A 22,061-nucleotide genomic window follows, 5' to 3' on the forward strand; every position below is an offset into this window, starting at 1 on the left:
TGTTTTGTTTCTATTTTAGTTTTGGCTTCAAGATACAGGAATTGCTGCATTATTACTTCTTACAGGGAGCATCCATTAGACAAACAGCCTGTGGGAAATCAGACATGACCAGCAAAGCGGTATAAACACAAAACACATAGGAGACAGCTCCATGCATGATATGTAATGCATTTTCAAACTGCTAAGCAAAACAATAGCAGGTATTCATGTAGGCAGCTCCTAAAAGCTTATACAGTTGGAGAGCTCTACATACTATAAACTCAATTACCTCATCTAGAAAACATTATGCCATTACTCTGCAATGCACCAGTACCACATACCTTGGACCACACACACACATATGGTGAGTACTTACATTTTAAATCATCTAGCAATCCTCAGACATTTTCAAATTAAAAAGGAACATTTTTCCTCGAATTTACAGCCCCTTAAAAATGTTCTTGTTATAAAACCTGTAAATGGGTCTGCTTTAAGAAATGGCATGCATATTCATTATTGATTTGTTTAAAGGACCAGAATTTCTCCAAAGCATTTAGCAACAGCTCATTTTAAAGTAATTAATTTTCTATTTTCCATATGGTGAGAGTGACTTTTCCTGACATAGTATTCTATATCCACAGTGCTTTGAAACAGCAGTGGCCACAGTCAGTGCTATCAAATATCAGAAAAACAGTTCCCCAGTTACACGCCTTGCCCATGTGCCTGCATGCGGTTAAATGCAGGATGTGAGCCTATAAGTGGAAAAGATGATGTCACTGTGGAAAAATTCGATCAGGTTTACTTTTACGCTCGGGGGCAATGTTCTGCTGATGTTATGAAATTATGTAGATGAAAAATGTGTGTGTGTGTGTGTGTGTGTGTGTGTGTACTCCTTCTAAGCCAGATCTGTTTTTTTTTTTTCATGCTTTTGGAACTTCAATTCGACATGTTTTATTTTTAGTCTTATGCTTCGTATACTTTTAATACAACCATTATTTACACTACCAAACAATAGCTTACAGTTTTAACTTTTGAGAGGAAAGAACCGCTGAGCAGTTTTGAAGGAGGGCGATTTATCAGCAGATTCACATAAACATATAGCTTCTGAAACCTGGCAAATTTCTAAGTTCAGTGCTGCCACCTTGTCTTTCTCTTCTCCTCCTCACTCTGGAATGTGGAGATTCTTGGCAGGGTACTGAATAGGGCTAGAAATACCCCTTCACATCTCTTAGCTCATCAGAAGTAAACTCCAATAAGAAAAGAAGCTTAGGATTTGGGAAAATGACTCACTCTTGCTCACTAAGAGGTTGGCAACTACTGGTTTAGAACAAACAAGTAGGGAGCCAAATATGATAATGGTAGGGTATATTTTACTCTCTTGTAATTTGAGGGAAATTCTAAAATAATTCTGATTCTTTTCATTTGCTTCTTTATACATAAAAAGAAAGCCATCTCAAACATGAGTGTTGTCACAAAGGTTAATTCCATGCTTTGCACCTGGTTATATTCCATTTAGCGAGCCCTGTATGCTTGTCCAAATAATTTTAGGTATGTAAATCCATAATATCGTTCCACTTCTAATTTCATCATACAGACAACTCAACAAACTTTATACTGTTTTAGGTAATTCCAAAAAACTTCAGCCCACCTGGCTTAGACATTGGCTGTCTTTGCCACCCACCGAAGGAGTTATATATATATAAGGGAAAGTGGCAATTTCTTCTATGATTTACTGAGGACAACCAAATGAGAATAGTTTAAATTTTGACTCTGTGATAATAAAAGAGGAAAAAGCTGTAATAATAATGTATGGGTAGTAGGAACAATCAAATTAATATACTGAAATCCACTTAAAATCACTGCAGTAGGCTTAAGCATAACAGCCATTCTATTTTATAAAGCAGATATGGTTTTTAATTGGTATACCTTTTGATTTAGAAAGCAGATGAGACACACTCAAAATAAAAATTTTAAACAACTCTGTGCATGAAAACTTTTCAATGTATACTACTATATGCTTTAAGTTCTGTTCTAAATTCAGTCACATGATAAATACTGCCTTTCTTTTATTTAAACTGTGGCTGCTTAAAATTAATTCATTTTCAAATCATTTTGTGAGCTTGATCTCAAAATCTATATAATACCGCATGCATCTTATTTCTCCCTAATAGGTAGTAAATTCCTTGAGAAGACTGTCTACCTTTACATCACAACCATTATTACCAATGACACATACGCACAGAAATATTCACAGTAAATAATGTCATCTCTTGTTTCTAACAAGAGCTCTTATACTCATCAATCATATATCAACTTTTAAAATAACATATATAAATAGGGGCGCCCGGGTGGCTCAGTCAGTTAGGGGTCTAACTTCGGCTCAGGTCATGATCTGGTCAGTGAGTTGGAGCCACATGTTGGGCTCTGTGCTGACAGCTCAGAGCCTGGAGCCTGCTTCAGATTCTGTGTCTCCCTCTCTCTCTCTGCTCCTCCCTGGCTCACACACACTCTCTCTCTCTCTCTCTCTCACTGTCTCAAAGATAAATAAACATTAAAAAAGAAAAAAAAAAGAAATAGGACTCAGTTATTGTAAAATATTTGTAGTTCATACTATTCTCTATTATTTAAGGTTGTTAAAATGATGAACTTGCTCTGCTCCATGATCCTTTTTATCTCCTTTTTGAGTTAACCCTTAGTTAATAAAATAACACATTTTTTTGGAAAGCTGACAGCAGCGTTTATTGCTCGTTGTTCTTACGCACTGGAATTCTCTGACTCCCTCCTGCAGTTTTACAGAAACTGTATTTTTACCTTGGTTGTTAAAGAGTGTTTTGGTAGATGGCTAATTAGGGCTCTGAAAAGAAACAATGGTTCTTATATTCCCATTTCACTCACCAACTATTTTATTGGACAAAAGGGGCAGTTATTGAGAAAAAGATGCCAAAAAAAAAAACAAAAAACCCACCTCCACAGGGATTATATCTTTACAGCTCCTCAGTCATTGAAAGACACAACCCTTAATTACTCTAGTAGTACCTTATTTCAGGTCAAAAGTACCCCTTGAGAACTTAGTCCATGAAAGATTCTAAAATTATTCTTTTTCTTAATTATCAATGATAAGCAAGTTCATAAAGCCATTAGTTACCACTCATCTGATCCTTTTAGTATCCTTTTATATTTTATTCAAACCACAGCAAACCTATAAACAGGTCTTGAAAAGTAATCCTTCAATGGAATAAAACATTGGGATATTAATATGCTCATTTTTGTCATCATTTTTACCTTTAGATAATGTTCTGAACTCAAATAATATAACATAGTGTGTGACTACATAATCTCATTTGCAATTAACTTAAATGACCCATCTCCTCCAGAACTTCCTTACTAACTTAGACCTCCATGGTCTATTACTTCACCAATATCTTGTCAGCACTTTTAATGTCCTCAGATCCTTTTTCTTTCCCTGAACCACCCCAAAACTCTCAGATTCTCTGTTTTCCCCATTACTTAAAACGTCAGCTTTGTGCCTTATGATTTTGAACATCAAAGTGTTTGAGTGAAGCAAAACCAGCAGAGGGAGGAATTTCAAAATTGGTGACAAAAGTCTTCAGGTTAAAAATCAAGAATTGCTAAAACCCACTGACAACAGCATCCTGGATCTACAAGTAAATATCTACATTGGCCCATTCATTCATTTATTCATTCATCTAAAAACAGATCTACTGAAGACCTATATGCCAGATTTTATGATAGACCTACATACAAATAAGACATTAACCAAGTTCTCAAGGATCTTAGGGTCTAGTAAAGGGATAAAGGCAAGCAAAAAACTAAGTATAACAATATAGTACAGGTACTCCGACAGATGGGGAAACCATAAATATTAAAAACATCTCTACTTTTCCAAGATCCCTCTACCTTTTCTTTAGGAAATATTCCCTATCTCATTTTATTCGGTCTGAGAACACATCAATCAAGGTGAAGCCATGACCTGGTCAGACAGCTGACTGTTCATCACACTAAACAAACTCCCTCTTGCTAACATTTGAAACTTGAGAGAAATGATAAATGGATTTAATAGTTTAATGTTACTGAGCACCCATGTATACTAGGTATTACTCAGTGCTTATGTGTATTAAATTTAGCCTCCATAACAACTGATACGTTAGGTACGATTATTAGCTACATGGTTACAAATGAGGATGTTACGGCACAGAGAAATTAAGTAGTTTTCCCAAGCTAATTAACAGTGGAGTTAGGATTTAAACCCAGAAAGTGTGCCTGTTGAGTCCACACAATTAACCACTCTATTTAGCTGAGCTCTCTAAAAGTGTTTAAAATGATTCATTCTAATAATGGTACTCTGAAGTGAATGCCCATGTATCCACGCTTTATAACCTTCAGAGTTGGTATAAATCCTAGGTCCTCCAAAGCCATCGGTTTTTATTTCTTTAGTCTCAGAGAGTAAAGTTCAGGCATTTGGCATTAGAAAACTATGGGATATTTGGAATTGGTGTTGAGGCTAATACTGGAATGGAAAACTAGCATTCTCTTTATGGAGAATAAACTGTTTTTGTGGACTTTTAAGCTTACACTATTTTGGCATCCTCTTAATGAAAAAGAATACAGGGTTATGAACAAAAACTTAGATAGGGAATTAGATGTTTACTTAGGATAATAAAATAAGGCCCAACAAACAAACAACTTTTAAAGAGGATAAACACTGGAACCATCAAAGAAAAAGAATATAATATCTTAATCAATTAACTGCCTGACAGAACACTATTTTACTTTTCCTTTTAGATTTTGGCTTTATTTATACTTTCTGGTTGCTCCTTCACAAACAGTAACTTGGAAATCTTTTCATAGAGAGAATAGAAAGATAACCCGGTCTTTCTTTTAGCATGATTAAGCAAAACGAAATCTTTTTTAACAGTTTAGAATAATCTTTCAGTCTCATAACTCATTATTAATAAATGCCATAAATTCTGAAATCTACTAAAATTCTGTTGTCCCACTTAGAGAAATTTATCAAGTTTCTTTTACATGTGAGCTTTTGCATGCAGAATAATTTTCCACAGGATAGTTGTGATAGAAATAATTCAAGTAATATGACTTGCATTTGGTATTGGCTCTTGTCCTTTGCTTAATTCCTGTCCCCTGACCAGTTTTCTGTTTCCAAATGGGACACAGCTAGACATTCTTATCTTGGGAGAGTGGCAGAGACATAAAGAGTGGGGGCAAGCTGGGATGAAACAGCAAGCACTCCTTCTCAGGAACTGGGGAAGATACATGGTGGATTCCCCTACCTCTGGTATTCTCCTGGACCAGGCTAAGAAAGGACTACGAATTAACCTGGACATTCCTGGTACCATTGCTCTGTTCTTCGAATCTCAGCTAGCCATAGTCAGAGCTGATGATCTCTATCAGGTATCAAAATACTGCAGTCTGGATCAGGATGGAGTTAGATCCCTCTCACAGCATAACTCCTAGCCAACACAGGAATCCCTGGCCAACTGGTTATGTATCTCAACATACATTTAAAATCTTGAGTGCCACTAAGTGTATTATGGCAGGGTTTTTCTTTATTAATGTAATAGACTTGGAGTGTTAGTCTGAGGAGAACAGGATGTAAATTGAGATTTGGCAGAATTAATGCACTTTAACTGCACTAAATAGAATTCGGTGTGCTAACGTGGACAGCCACAGATGATCCCGTTAATAGTCTGCTAGATTTGCTGACAAACATAGATGTGATGCTAGCCCATGCTAAATGACAATAAAAGGCCAGAAATCACTTAGTAAAATACAGGGGAAGGAATTCAAACCTTGGAAAAGAAATGCAGCATGCAATTTGTAATGTGGACCTCATCGAAGCAAACTTTTTACAGTGTCACTCAGTGGGGCCCAAAGATGCTCTATTTTTCGCTAAGATATGAAGAACAGGTTGGTGAGGAGAGTTCCCTAATTTCCTAACGTGATTTTTCGCTTCAGAGAGAGGATGCTGGTGACAGGAGCTTTCTCTTATTAATGTGAATGGGGATTCTCAGAGTGGCAGAAATACATGGTAGCACTTTCATAGGCAAGGGGGATATGGTTGCTAGCATACAAAGTAGGCCAATCAAATCTCTTAGAATAACCTGCCCCACAGGAGATCTGAATGTGGTTTATTAATCATGAGGCCTTTAGCTGAAAATTGAAAGGCAACTTCCTAAGTTTTTGCGTTGTATAACAGAAGCAGCAACAGCAACACAATAAGAGAATCTTTCTGATGGCCTAGTTCTTAGACTACAGCCAATTTATAGACCCAGGGCCCATTGAATCAAAGGAGTAATGATCTCAAGTCTTTCCTATAAAGCTTCCTTCTAATCTTTAAAGGGACCTGAAGAGTTTGCTATGCATTAGGGAAAGGGAAATACCTTATGGGGATCAAGTGACAGATGGATTTTGACCTAAGCCTAAGTTACACTATGACTATTATGCCTTTGAACATATAGAAGCTATTTTTACATTTTTCCATGAATATATAATTGGCAAGGATATTCTCAGCAACTTTCATAATTTTTGTTCCCTAACATATGGGATAAAATGTCACAACTTAGAAAAAGTCAGAGATTCATGCTACTATCAATGACCTGAACATTGCCAGAAAAGTGATTTCTATCACACCTCCATTCAATTCAAGCCAATATGAAAGATGGATGGGACATGGGGAACAGCAGGGACATTATAATGAATCAATAGTGTCAATCGAGTTGCTGTTCCAGATTTGGTCTTTCCATTGAAGTATACATATTAGAAAATATCCTAGTACTTAGCATGCATCTCTTGGTCTGGAAATGCAATTTTCTTAATCCTGAAACATAGAAAATTCCAGAAGCTGTTTGCATACACTTGACAAAAATAACAGAAGTGTTTTACTATCCTGTACATCGGCTCAGGCTCTGAAACATAAACTATAGGAACATTTCAACATCACACAACACATTCTTCTACTAGGTCCACGGTATTTGGCTGACTTGACGTTACAGAGCAGGAATAGCAGGCAAACTAGATGGCTTCATAAAATACATGCGCTCTAGGGGATAAATTACGTGACATTTCAGGATGGGGTTTTGTTAACTAAATGAAGTTTCTGGATCCAGCAGTAGGGGCCATGTCGGAACACTGCCTTCTATGTAAAGGATACTATGCACATGTTCCTAACTTGCTATTGTTGTCTTATGGAGGTCGAATCTCCATCTTGGGACACCAGGGACCATAGAACTTGAAATGTTTACTATGAACTTAGTGCCAGATAATCAACTTGGCCACATTTTCGGTGGTGCCCACCAACATTCTATCACTTACAGATATTCTCTCACATATGGCATTCGTTCAATTAGGCCTTAAGATACAGGTAAATTCCATAAGTACATCATTCACTCCCAATTATACCCATTCTTTCATATTGCTGCTTTTGTTTTCCTTAGTCCATACATACAGCAACCCAGATCAAGTTGAGTATCAAGTCTCTTATGACTATTTGACTATGGGTAGAAAAAAAAGTTGAGCTTCTTTTCCTAACATTCTATATGATTCATCAACACTTACTGCTATGGCAGTGAAACCTGACTTAGACATAACCCTGTAAGATGGTCTAGAACAGAAATACCCCCAATGAGAAAAAAAAAACTCAGCAAGATATTTCATGGCCTCTGATTACGATTTTCCTGGTGATCAAGGACTTAGAAAATTGGTGACAAGGAATTAATTTTATATTGGTAAATAATTCACCTTTATATATTTAAAATTTGAAGATATTTGTACTTTTTTTAAATCCTGAGTAATTGGATTTTATCCCTGACTTTTTTTTTCCTTTTCCTCTCAGTCCCAGACAGCAAAATAACTCAAAAGAAAAAAAACATTTATGTCCACATCATTACACCTTTAGTCCCTCCATTTATCATGACTCACTCTGTTGGTTTAGTCCTAGTCCTAGCATTACATTTGTATTTAAAAACCATGAATTTCTTAAGAAATACACAATTATTTTAGTTGTACAGCCAGATATAGATGACTCTAGATTAATCACAGTTGAGATTTTCTTTGCAAGAAAAACCTTTGATCATTTCTATCATACTTCCTTGTTCTGTCAGAGGCTTCAGCAGTAAACACACTTTTCTGGATTTCTCCGAAATCAATCTTGATAAGTAAGATGTTCTCCAAACAAAACATGCTATCGATTTTGAGGGGAAAAGCTCAAATCTCTATGTTTTATCTAATTCCTTGATGGTTAGACATCCTGAGGTAGTGTTATCTTACAGCTCAGAGAACTAGATATTCTTCTTTTTTTTTAATGTTTATTCATTTTTGAGAGACAGAGACAGAGTGCGAGCGGGGGAGGGGGCAGAGAGAGCCAGAGACACAGAACTCAAAGCAGGCTCCAGGCTCTGAGCTGTCACCACAGAGCCTGACGTGGGGCTCGGGCTCAGGAACTGTGAGATCATGACCTGAGCTGAAGTCAGACGCTTAACAAACTGAGCCACCCAGGCGCCCTGAGAACTAGATATTCTTGATGGGCAAATGTACTATGGACATTCTATCTGACTAGGATGTTCTTTCCCTCAAACAAGGCCTGGATTCTACATTTAGATGGTGAATGTTCAGTTCCTTCCTTGGAGCATAATGTAGCATTCTACTAGCTAACAGAACTTCTTCTTTTTTTTTTTTTTTTTCTTTTCTTTTCCCTTCTTGTGCTTCAAAACTGATGTAACCATTCAGGGCTCTTTGAAGTCAAAGAAAGCTCTTAACCCAGGAAAACTCTGATGCCTTGGGCAGAGACTGTCAAGATAAATGAGACAAATGGAAAGGAATGTTAGGAGAAAAAGAGAGGTTGAACCCTTTGAATGACTTGCACCATGTTGATGCCCCAGTCGTTGAGAATCTTGTATACAAATCAGCAAGTATACAAGATGGCTGGTGTTAAAAGAAAAGTAAATACACAATAAGAAGGGGTTCCTACAGTTGAATACTATCCGGACCAGGAAGTGAAAGTTCATATATCAAGGTAACAATTATTCTGTCTTGATTGGAGATGCTAACTTTGAGTCAGGTAACTAAGGATCAAAAAACATAAAATATGACCTTGGACTTATCGCATATTTTGGTTTTCTTACCCCGATATGATATTGGAAAGATTTGTTTTGGTTAGATTTTTGCCTTTTAGGGTCCTCAGCTCCAGGAATATTAACATTTATAGTTAGACTTAATTAATCATATTGTGGTATATATGAGTTAATCAAAACCAAATTATACATTAAATTGATGCACGTGAGTCTCAAATACTTCTACCTACCTATTGCTTAATTCTATGAAATTTCTGCATTGCTTCCATGCAAAGTGAAAAAATGCAAAGGCTAGGATTCACTACTTATAGCTAACAAACAGAGAGAGGCTACTTTTATTGATCTATTATCGATGCCTAGAAAGAAAGAATCATAGGATATCATTTACTTTCATTGAGATATGTTATCAAGCCAGAATAGGATATAACTCATGGATTTATAACTCAAATATTAAAGATGTAAACTGTCTAACATATTTATTAAATAGGCTTGCAAGTATTAGGATTGTTTAAGTCACTCTTAACACAGACATACTTCACATGTACCAAGTATAACTTACTCATCTGAATGTGTTTACATAGCTATAAAATCTCCAAATTAAATATCAATTAGGAAAAGTAAAAATATTGCTATGAGAATGAACATGTGAGATTTAAGTGCTAGGAGAAAATTACAAAGGACTTCCTGTGACATGACTTAAGAAGGTATCAAATTTGTGGTTGATTTTTTTAAAAGTAATTATGTTTTAATATCTCCCTAAATGTAACAGTTTCACTAATTCAGCAAAGGTATTAACCAACTTATCAGTCTTTACCACTATTGTTTTTCCTAGATTCTAAAGTGCCAAGGTGGAAAATAATTACACACACATACAATCAGGTAATATTGTAACCCATAGGTTATTTATATGCAATTTGAAAGCCTCCTTGTTTTTCTATGGGTAATATTCAATGTCAACCTAACTACCTGGGTCTTAGTGAATTTATTCTTGTTTAAATTTAGATTTAATAACAGCAAAATACTGTACAATTTCATATAACATCTATTCCTGTTTTAGACAAAAGATGGATTGAAAACAAAATTATATTTGATTTATGAAAGTGCTCATATCAAACTTGGATAGATTGACAAAATTATATTTATGAACAGTAATAGCAATGAAGTATTAGCCATGTGGTTTCTCATCTTTTGAAAAATATTTCATAAAATGTAAAAAAGGAAAACTAACCTTCTTTGCACTTTTTTCATATAGTAAGACATATGCTATTTTGATTTAAGCTGCATATTGTTGGAAGTAAGTTGTAAAATATATAAATTCTGCCAAGGACACAGAAGGTAATTCAGTCAAGAGTAACTGTGTCGACTTCTAACTCAAATTAAATTTGATTTTTTGAGCACTGAAAGTGAGATCATAAAGGGTATTTTTAAATCTACACTTGTCCAATTACCAGTTGAGTTTTTATACTAAAATATATTTATTATAATCAGAATAAATTTGAACTTTATATTTAATTAAACATTGCTTAGATTCAAGGAAGTATTTCAAGTTTAATAAGACCTTGCTTTATTTTTACTCACTTTGAAAGGAAAACTTAATTTGTTTCTTTTTTATGTTTTATAGTTGTATTATAAAAATGATACAATTTGAAATGAATGTTTCAAAGGAGAAACAGCTATCAAAATCCTGATCCGTAACTATTCTATTACATATTCTCATGGAGATTTACAGAAAAGATACACCTATTTGTATATATCGTGTTAACTATGAGTAGTTATATTTACAAAGTACTCATCTTTTTCTTCTAGTTTCTTCTAGCAAATCAAAAATTCTCATCAGGATCTCTTAACTCTTTCACATAGGGAAGGGAAATAATATTTATCTAAAGTCTTTTTTGTGCAATGCTTTCTGGAACGTATATATGCATAATTATTACTCCTACTTTACAGGTAAGGAAATCAAAGATAGACATGTCCAATTAATAAATAACAAAACTAAAACCCAAGCAAAATGTGCCCAAGAACAAAGCCTTTAAATTATAGGTTAATGCTTTGGGGGTTCTCTTACAGCTGATGGCCGTACAACTCTATTTGGAGATCTCAGCTTCTGTTTTATAAAACATAAGCTTACAAAACAAAACAAGAAAACCTTACACCAGCCTTTGTAGAGTTGTTTATTCTTTGTTACTATGAAGGGCTCAAGACCTTAGCATTGAAGTAACGGTCTCTCTTCTCAACAACAAGCAATATAAATAGAAGTTTCAGGACCAGTGCAATATTAACATAATGATCTCAAAACAATCTTGCACGCAGCAGTTTTTTCCTCTTTGTTAATTATTTCACAGTGAACCTTCTATACAAATTGTCCTCCTATTAGGCATTATGTTTTCTGCTCGGTCAGCTGAAGTAGAGTCTCATTACAATGGAAAGCACGGCAAAAGAATTATTGGTTTCCTAACGTCCTCACACTAAGTGTGACATAAGCATGTTCATAAACGATCTATCTCTTCATGTCTATACTACACACAGTGCACTAAAATGAGAGGCTTAGAAAAAGAAGGTCCACAGCAAATTCTTGCTCTGTCACTTACTAGCCTGGTGATCTTCCACAGATCACTTAGCATCTATCTGATAGAGAAAAAAAAAGATGAACACAGTGGTTCCCAAATTTTGCTGCCCATGAGAATCACCTGCAGAACTTTTGAGACATCCCAATCCCCAGGTTGCACCCCACAGAAATTAAATCAGGATGTTCAGGCACAGGAGCCCAGTCTGAATCATTTTTAAAGACACTCAGGTGATTCCAATGTGCAGCAAGGTTTGGGAACCACTGCGTTAACTAACACTTTCAAAGAGCTGCTTTTAAGATGGAAAATATAATGGAGGGGCTTTGTATATAGCATACAGTACTTCACAGAGTGATGTAAAATATTATCTCCAAAGTAAGTACAGAGCTGTAAAAAAAATGCATTATTTTAGGGAGCTTAAGTTTTGTTTGAATTTTAGTTCAGTAATCATAAAGAAACTATACATGAGTAATCAGATTTACTTTTTTTTTGCCACAGTTGCAGAAAATTTAACAATTTTTAAGTTTTTATGTTAAGCTATTTTCAACATTATTTTAAACTTATTTTTTCTTATGCTTTTTCTTTCTCTTTTAAAAATTAAAAAGTGTCATCTATCTTGTTTCTTCCAAAAAATACTAAGCATCAGGGGCACATGGGTGTCTCAGTCGGTTGGATGTCCAACCTCTGCTCAGGTCATTCTCTCACAGTTCGTGGGTTTGAGCCCTGTGTGGGGCTCTGTGATGACAGCTCAGAGCCTGGAGCCTGCTTCAGATTCTGGATCTCCTTCTCTCTCTGCCTCTCCCCTGCTCATTCTTTTTCCCTCACTCTCTCAAACATAAATAAATAAAACAATGTAAAAATTTTTAAAAAGATAACAAGCATCATACTCTCATTATGAACTCATAATAATCTTAAAAGAATATGTGCACAAAGGAAATCTGAGCAGTCAGAAAAAAGTAATTTGTCTAAAGTTACTTAGTTCAATTCTACTACTTACAAAAAAATTACACACTCCAGATACTTTATTCCAATGATCTATTATAATAATCTATGTGGAAACAAAGACCTATTCAGTAAATCTTTCTTGACCAGATTTTGTTCATCACCTGATTACATAAATTATTTCTGTGCTAAATTTGTAATCAATACATCAGATTCAACCAGCTTATACACAGTACTTGTTTTGTATTAATACCATCAATTTTCATAACCTTCTAGTTAATTAGACTTACTGAAAGGATTATGTAATTTATGTACAGTGCAAATTACATGTTGCCTGATTAAAATGCATTCTCTGTGTTTTGTTAATAGACATATTAATGCACCATTGACAACAAAATACTAAAATTAACCTCTGTTCATAAGCAACTACAAATGTAATCTGCCTCCTGAATGATTTTGCCTGGGGATCTCCTACCTTTGTAGGCTTGTTAGCATCCATGCCCTCTTTGAATTTCTCCTGCATGGTTTCTGCAAGTTGACAGAGCAAGGCACCATTATCCAATTTTTCCATAAAAGTTTCTGCCGTAATCTCCTTCCCTGCAATAACAAAAAGGAGAATTATAAAAGCATAAGCATTCCCCAATGCAAATATGACATTCATGCCAACATATCTGACACACAGCTTTTATCACCAAAACTTCTATTCCAGCTGGGTTGCATATCTGGGATGGGAACACAGGAAAAGAGTGTTTCTCTGGAATTTTATGTTTTCCTCTGGTGGCAAGAATCTCAACATTTTAGATGTTCATGACATAATTTCAACTGCATAAAAGTTTTATTTCACATTCAAAATGGCAAAGAGATATCCTATGTGAGAGTCCCTCCACTTGGCAATCCAGAGGAATAAAAACCAACCAGTCAACGAAATTCAAAATGTTTTTCCCATGATTGCAGTTTGACCTCTGAGATGCACTCAACTTACCCTCAGGAGCCCATTTGATTACTCTGGCCCACAAGGTGAAGGCAGAAGGCAGAGCCTGCATCCTGTGTTTTGTTTATGTCTTTGACTACAAGAACACCATAAGCTCTCTTTTCTTTCATTTGAAATAGAGTCACAGTGCATTGAAAAGTCAACCACCATTGGCAACTGTAGTGGCACGGCCAATGTGTAAACCACATCTCTAAGTTCTATTGAGTTTGTTTTCCTGATTAAGATGATGAGGTGAAACTAATGCAACCCTGAAAGAAACACTACCCCTCTAACCATTCCTCTTCCTACCACCATCCTTGAACTGAGGATTATTGGGTTCAGTTTCTGCTTTTCTCTCTCCTCAAAACCACTCGGCTTCTTCTACTGCTCTTATGACCATCATTTACCATTGTTCATCCCTGGCAGTTAACCAGTTAAAGGTCGTCTGTCTTCATTCTTCTATTCTCCCCAAACAGATTTTGTTTCTTCATTTTCCTTTTATTTTATAATGGCTTCATTGTGATATAATTCACATACCTTACAATTCACCCATGTAAGTGTATAATTCAGTGGCTTTTAGTAGACTTGTGCCATCATCACCATGAGCAATTTCAGAATATTTTATCACCCCAAAATGAAACCCTATACCCTAAACCTGTTACTCCTGATTCCTTCTTTCTTTCAGTGTTATAAACCACTATTTTTTTCTTATATGCAACCCAAATTAACCTCTCCCCTTTTCATGCACTCTAAGTCTCTAAGTTTCAACATATTTTATTTTCCTGCCTTAATTTCCTATAACTTATGAGTCACAGCTCCTATAGATCCATACTTCCTTTTATTTCTGGTACCATAATATTAATAAGAATTTTGGGGGTGCATGGGTGGCTCAGTGGGTTGAGCATGTGACTCTTGATTTCAGCTCAGGTCATGATCCCAGGGTCATGGGATTGAGTCCTGTGTCAGGCTCCATGCTGAGTGTGGAGCCTGCTTAAGATTCTTTCTCTCTCTCTGTCTCTCTCTGTCTCTCTCTCTGCCCCTCTCCCTCACTGTCTCTATCTAAAATAAATAAAATGGAAAAAAAATTCTTTTTTAATTTTCATGATTTGATATTTAAACCTCTAGCAACAAAAACAATGGCTATTCCTTGTATCCTCAACTTCCTTCTCCAATACATATCACACTCATTGCTAAAATTATTGTTGCTAAACACTACCCTTCCTGGGTCATTATTCTTCTTTATTGCATAGTCCCTAATCTTCTGTGCTACCCAAAATATGAAATATATCCACTTTAACATACCCAAAGGATGAGCCTTATGCCTCTAATCCACTTTTCTAACCTAGCATCTTTATAGTCTCCTTGATTCTTGGTCTACACAGTGCCTTCACTGTTTCTCTAGCAAGACCTTCCCATTCCTACCACCAAGCCTTTCTTCCTGGTGGGCCCCTGTCTACAATATCCTCCTACCTTATATCTGCCTGACCAAGTTCTATCTTTCCTTTAATCAGAAATCCACAAAGAGATTCTCCCAGTGTACACTGCTCTCTTTTCTAGATGGCCACACTCAAAGGCATCACTCATTTTGGTAACTTTCCAAACTTCTTCTACTGCTAGTAATATGCTTTGTGTAAAGTTCTTGTCTTCCTCAAACTTTTTTTTTCCTTTTTTCTTTAATTTTATTTTTTAAAATTTACATCCAAATTAGTTAGCATATAGTGAAACAATGATTTCAGGGGTAGATTCCTTAGTGCCCCTTACCCATTTAGCCCATCCCCCCTTCAACAACCTCTCCAGCAACCCTCAGTTTGTTCTTCATATTTATGAGTCTCATCTGTTTTGTGCCCCTCCCTGTTTTTATATTATTTTTGTTTCCCTTCCCTTATGTTCATCTGTATTGTCTCTTAAAGTCCTCATATGAGTGAAGTCATATGATTTTTGTCTTTCTCTGACTAATTTCACTTAGCATGATACCCTCCAGTTCCATCCTCGTAGTTGCAAATGGCAAGATTTCATTCTTTTTGATTGCTGAGTAATACTCCATTGTATATAAATACCACATCTTCTTTATCCATTCATCCATTGATGGACATCTGGGCTCTTTCCATACTTTGGCTATTGTTGATAATGCTGCTATAAACATGGGGTGCATGTGTCCCTTCGAAACAGCACACTTGTATCCCATGGCTAAATACCTAGGAGTACAATTGCTGGGTCATAGGGTAGTTCTATTTTTAGTTTTTTGAGGAACCTCCATCCTGTTTTCCAGAGTGGCTGCACCAGATTGCATTGCAACCAACAATGCAAAAGAGATCCTCTTTCTCCGCATCCTCACCAACATCTGTTGGTGCCTGAGTTGTTCATGTTACCATTCTGACAGGTGTAAGGTGGTATCTCATTGTAAACCTCTTTTTTTAATGTTTATTTATTTTTGAGAGAGAGAGAGAAAGCAGAGGAGGGGCAGAGAGAGAGGGAGACACAGAATCAGAAGCAGGCTCCAGGCTCCAAGCTGTCCACACAGAGCCCCGCATGGGGCTGAAACTTGTGAACCATGAGATCATGACCTGAGCCAGTCAAATGCTCAACCGCTCAACCGACTGAGCCACCCAGGTGCTCCAAAAGCACCTATTGTCTTCCTCAAACCTCTTGGGGCAATATCGTGTGTGTGTGTGTGTGTGTGTGTGTGCGTGCGTGTGTGTGTGTGTGTGTGTGTGTGTGTGTGTGTGTGGTCCTACAGAGGGAAGTATAATGATATTACCATAGTAGGCACCTAGATAATGTGTTCAGTGAGCACATAAATTAACAAATAAAGAAACAAACTGCTGGAAAATTTGGAGAAAATGCTGGGAAATAATACCAGAAAGAAACCACTCTTTCTGTAAAGAGTGGTTAAGTTAAAGCCAAAAAAAAAAAAAAAAAGGAAAAAAGGAGTGCTTTAAAGTTTTGTACTGAGACTCTCTTAGGAGCAGCTTTTATCGTAAGGGCAACGCATGCAGCTCAGTTCCATGAACACCTAAAAATAACCCAACTGGAACAACAGATAAAGTCCTGGCTTAAAGTTCAACTCACAACATAGAATATATTTGGATTTCAAGAAACATCTGTTTGGAATTCTTTTTTGTTTGTTTGACTTGGTTTGGGGGGAAGGGCAGGTAAAGAAGGAAAGACAATTAACTTTTTAAAAATGTTCTTTCTTCCCTACTGGATGCTTCGCATTTTAGCCCCCAGATAGGATGATGACTTCTGCAGGTGGCAAAACATCAAGAGCCCTAACTACTCACCACAGAGGTAGCCTACACAACACTACTATTATTTCAAAATTGTATGCAGCTGAACTTCATTCAGGAATGAAAGTAATATTCTGGAGATACAAAAGGCCGATCCAGCAAAATTTGTGTTATGCAGTCACCATGTTGGCCTGCATTGTCTAGTAAGAAAGTAATTCTGGAAATAAGTAGGAAAAATAAGTATTAGAAATATTTTCAAAATTACCAAATTTACATTTTGACGTAGAGAAGGTAAATTTTACTCCAAATTGTTGAAGGATCCCTTTATAAATTACTTATAAGATTATCTTCATTTAAAAGAGCTCTTTAGGTATTCGTCTTTCCCGAAGTTCCATGGCAATGTAAAGATTCTATTCATAATGGTAAGTGGCAAGATGATTACAGTTAATTTAAAAGAACTTGTCAATTATAAAAAGAAAAATGTCTCTCATTAAAAAGTTATTAGCAATTTACCAAAAGGTATGATTTTTACTTTTTATACATTATACCTGAAAAATTTTCATTAGCCTGATTTTCCTGAATACTTAAAGAATGAGTTTACATTAAACATCTGTATCTAATGAAAAATATATTAGGTGTCAGCTTTCAATTCTGTATATTTTATAGCTCCAAAAGGTGGATTTTTTTTTTTGCTAAAACAGACACTGTTACATACTTTATAGTTGAAATATACTGCCTCGGATGAAGGAAAAAATGCAAGATGGAGAAGTTTTTTTTTAATCTTCATGTGTAATATATTTTCCACACAAAGAATCATAAAATATACTTTTAAACATACTTTATAATTTAAGAAATCAATATAAACTTTAGATGGAATGTATATATTATCTTATTACAATATTACCAGTTTTTTTTATATCAGTATATGAAGTTAGCTCAATTTAACCATGACAAGTCCATTAGAACAAGGTATGAAATACTAATTCCAATTCTGAAGTAAACATTATAAAAAATGAAATATCTCTGCTAGGTAAAACCAGATCTTCTTTAATCTGAATTGGGTAACTGTTTTGAGACATTAGATTATAAATACTAGATGCAGTAAGATTCTAGAAGAATAGAATCACTTCTTCCCCAGCTCTGTCCTCCCAGGTTATTGGTATGCTTAGGAAAAAATAGGGTGAGTGCCTGGGTGGCTCAGTCAGTTGAGTGTCCAACTCTTGATTTTGGCTCAGGTCATGATCTCACAGCTTGTGAGTTCAAGTCCCAAATCACGCTCTGCATGGAGCCTGCTTGGGATTCCCTTTCTCCCTCTCTCTCTCTGTCCCTCCCCCACTCATGTGTACACACATGTGTGCACTCTTTCTCTCTCAAAATAAATAAACTTTGAAAAAGAAAAGAAAAGATAGGGCAATGTATAGATATAATCAAATCATCTTGGAGTACCAACTGACCCACACTAGGATGTAAAGACCGTTGACTTGAACGTTAATCTAAAACAGTCTTGTCTAGAAGTAATATCTTTACTTCTCGCGTTCATAATTGTGGACTTTGATCGTCATACCACCAACTCAGTCATGACTGACAGCTTGCCAATAGACAAAGATCAGGGAGTTTGAGTAAAGATTGTAGTTAATTCACTTCCTCATAAAATGTTAGGGCACAATCATATGAAATGCAGATCTGCCTGAAATTTTTTGTCAAGTAACTAAATCAGCACACACGCTTTTACACATCGGTGTATTCCTCCCAGAAATATGCCTTGTCATAATTTCCATAAAGATTAAGTATCAACCTGTGGTGTTTTGGACTAGAGCCACGTGGAAAAAGAATCCCTTTTAACTTCTACCTTGGGAAGAAAGAAAGCTTTCCTCCCAGTCAGTTAGCAGATATGATAACATCTAATAATGGTATTTAACATTTGAAACCTAACTATATGTCAGGCACTTTACAGGTATTCATGTTTTTTAATCATCTCAACAAACTGTGAAGTTTGGCTATTATTGTATTCACTTTATAGATGATAAAACTGAGGTATTAGATTAAGCAATTTGTTTAAAATTACTCAGTGAATCTGGATTTTTAACCCATGATGTCTACGCCTACAGTCCAATGCTCCTAGCTAGCCACTGTGCTTGGCTACTTAAATAAATATTTGCTGAATACACAAATGACTAGTTTCTATAATAAAGCATTCTCCCTAATTCTTGTTGTCTTTTTCTCTGTAGAAACTCCACCAAAAGCCTTTCAGGAAAAAACAAAAACAAAAACAAACAAACAAAAAGAAAAAACAGAAACAGCTTGGGGATGAAGACAGTAGTGCTAAAAACTGAATAGCAGTCCACCGTGTAGATCAGAGAATAGCTGAGGATGTCATTTAGGCATGTTCTGATGTGAGGCCTGATTCATTGCAGAGAAAACTGGTGTATGTTTTCTCTAGAGCTGATCCAGGCAGGACCAAACTCTACTCCAAGCTCAATGCACCGCTCATTCCTAGCATATTTCACTAATTGGAGAACTCAAAGAAACTCATCTGCTATCTTAACTCGGGTTAGCCAGTGTTTTGAGATTGAAATTTGAAGGTTGGGAGATAGGAAAGGACTCATTATATCCAGAAACCCTAGATCAGCATCTGGTCCCCTCTGATTCACAGTATCTACCCTGCATGTATATCAAGAAAATACAAAGCTGTTTCTGTTGGAAAAAATGGGTAAAAAAAATGAGGCAGTATCTTCTCTGAAAGGTGTTAACTCATGAACATGAATTTGATTCTCTAAACTTTTGAACTAGCATAAGATACCACCTCTCCTAAGGAATTTTTATTGACTATGTCAAGAATATGAAAACTTTGCAGGATACAGATCTGATAAAAGGGTTTTAAGAAAAAAGAAAAGAAAGTTGTTCCAAACTCATTATACAGCAGTTGTATTTGACAGAAGCAGCTTCAATAAACAGGTGCTTAATTTTTTAATGTTGAAATATGGTTAATTTTAGAAATAACTGAAAAATTTAAAATATTTTATATTGATCATATTAAGCATATAATAACTGGATTTTCTTTCCTGTGCATGTAGGAAAGTCAGGAAAAGGGTAAATCACCATACTATCAATTACTATAGTGCATTTTTAAATTTAAGTGAAACAATTCAGCATAATGTAATTTGTAATATATCTTATGATTTACTCAAAGTCCCTGCATATATCCAAATACTTACACACTTACATCCTAAAGATCTACAATCTTTAAAAACAATGTCAATTTCTTGGATGCTTAACAACTAAAATCTTTTCTCAAAAATATATTACCATATGGTTCATACAATGTTATCAACCAAATACTAATTGAAGGTAAAGGTAGACCATTATTTTTAAATGATTAAAGAAACACAAGTGAAATAAACAACTTGAGAACATTTACATTAGTATATTCATTTCAAAGTTAAGCCAACAGCAATATTCAATACTCCATCAGCAATCATGAAATTCATAGACTATGCCTCATCTATTTCAAGGAGGGGTGGGTGCTATAATCTGGGACTGTTAATTTAATAACATGGTGTTTATTCAAAGTGATAACTGTTTCCCCAAGATTTATTTGTATAATCACTTGAAGTTCAAATGTGTCCTAAGGACACAGTTAAATAACAAATGGGCAATAACTAGTTCAGGAAAAAAAGTAACAAAACAGAAGGCCTAAAATAAAGATGAAATGTATATATTTAATGTGTAACAGGACACAATGGCCAAAGAAATGTTTTATAGGGAAGAATAAAGGGGTCTTTGGGGTTCTTCTGCTGTCTTTTCTGAATGTTGCTCATAAAACGCTCCATGGTGCCAGGTACTAGAAACATACTTGGACTACAAAGACTATTTTCAATAAGATGGGTAGATATTTCCAAGAATGTGTGAGTAGTCAATAAACATTACACGACGATCTTTTCATGAATCAAGTTGGTATGCTATCTCATAAACAAATCCCAACTACCATAACTATTTATTCACCATAACTAGTTAATTTGTCATAAGATAGCTGGCATTTAATATCCTAATATATAAATTTCCATATAAAAATTCACTATTGTTGCTTTAATTTTATGCCTAAGAATGTAAAGTCCTATTTATTATTGTTACCAATTAATAAGTACCTATTAAGTACCTGGAAATTATGGTATTATATAACTCCATATATGGCATGAATGTGAATATTGGTCTCTGAACCAATAAAGTAATTATTTTCTCTAACAAATATTTTTATCTACCAAAAAATCTGAATACATATTGAGTGTTCTTTAAGAAACTATATCTTATGTTTTACATTTTATATATAGGAGCAGAAATATATGAATTTAAACAACCATTAATACTCCTTTTGAAAGACAAAAAAAGTCATATTTTAATCAATATTACTTAAAAGAAGCAGAAAGCCTTTCCACAAGTAAGGTCCACATCACAATGGCACCATCTAATTGAAAGGTTTAATTTAGTATATAAATTTCTACATTGCCAAAAAATGCAGAAACTTTATATGGAGACAGTATCAACTTTGAAACTACTTTCAAAACATTTCTAACTTTCAAGTAGATGAAAAACAAGAATTGAAAGAGAACTACACAATATAAATTTGCAAATATCTGAGGTGACAAAATGGTCAGCAATAAATAATTTTAAAATTTAATTTAAGGACTCCATTTCCAAAATATGTGAATTCTAAATGTATCTATTATGTGTAATAAAAATACCCTCTTTTTTAAAATTTTTTAAATGTTTATTTATTTTTGAGAGAGACAGAGACAGAATGCAGGTGGGTTAGGGGCAGAGAGAGAGGGAGACACAGAATCCAAAGCAAGCTCCAGGCTCTGAGCTCAGTACAGAGTCCGACATGGGGCTCGAACTCACGAGCTGTGAGATCATGACCTGAGCTGAAGTCGGATGCTCAACCGACCCAAGGCACCCCATAAAAGTATCTTCTAACATAGCCATACATTTTCTTCTCCCTTCTTCATTACCATTCTAGTACATAATGCATTTTCTTAACTCCAAATGCTTCACCACTTTAAAATAATCTCAAGTTATGAGTTTACTTTGTAAGTTACCATGTGAATATTCACTTGAAAGCTATTATCTCTCTACTTCTACGAATATAAGTCAATGTGAGGTGGTATGTTATTGTACCTTGAGATTAAGATTCCTTTTCTGAGAAAATTTCACAAACCATCAGTTGCATGTTTGTTACCAAATACTAGCATTAAAAAAATTATTCTTATTCTCTAAA

General features: G+C 35.3%; 1 protein-coding gene across 4 annotated transcripts in view; it reads right to left on the minus strand.

Annotated features, from left to right (window-relative positions):
* Positions 1-22,061, minus strand: part of GAS2 (growth arrest specific 2) — a 129,031-nt gene that overhangs the window by 95,022 nt on the left and 11,948 nt on the right. For all 4 annotated transcript variants that reach the window (XM_053203374.1, XM_053203375.1, XM_027072978.2 and 1 more), the window contains one exon: positions 13,068-13,189. In XM_053203374.1, the coding sequence (XP_053059349.1) occupies positions 13,068-13,189 (122 nt within the window). The remainder of the gene's footprint in view (positions 1-13,067; positions 13,190-22,061) is intronic.

This window comes from Acinonyx jubatus, chromosome D1 (assembly GCF_027475565.1).
Source record: "Acinonyx jubatus isolate Ajub_Pintada_27869175 chromosome D1, VMU_Ajub_asm_v1.0, whole genome shotgun sequence".
In the NCBI taxonomy this organism is placed as follows: domain Eukaryota; kingdom Metazoa; phylum Chordata; class Mammalia; order Carnivora; family Felidae; genus Acinonyx; species Acinonyx jubatus.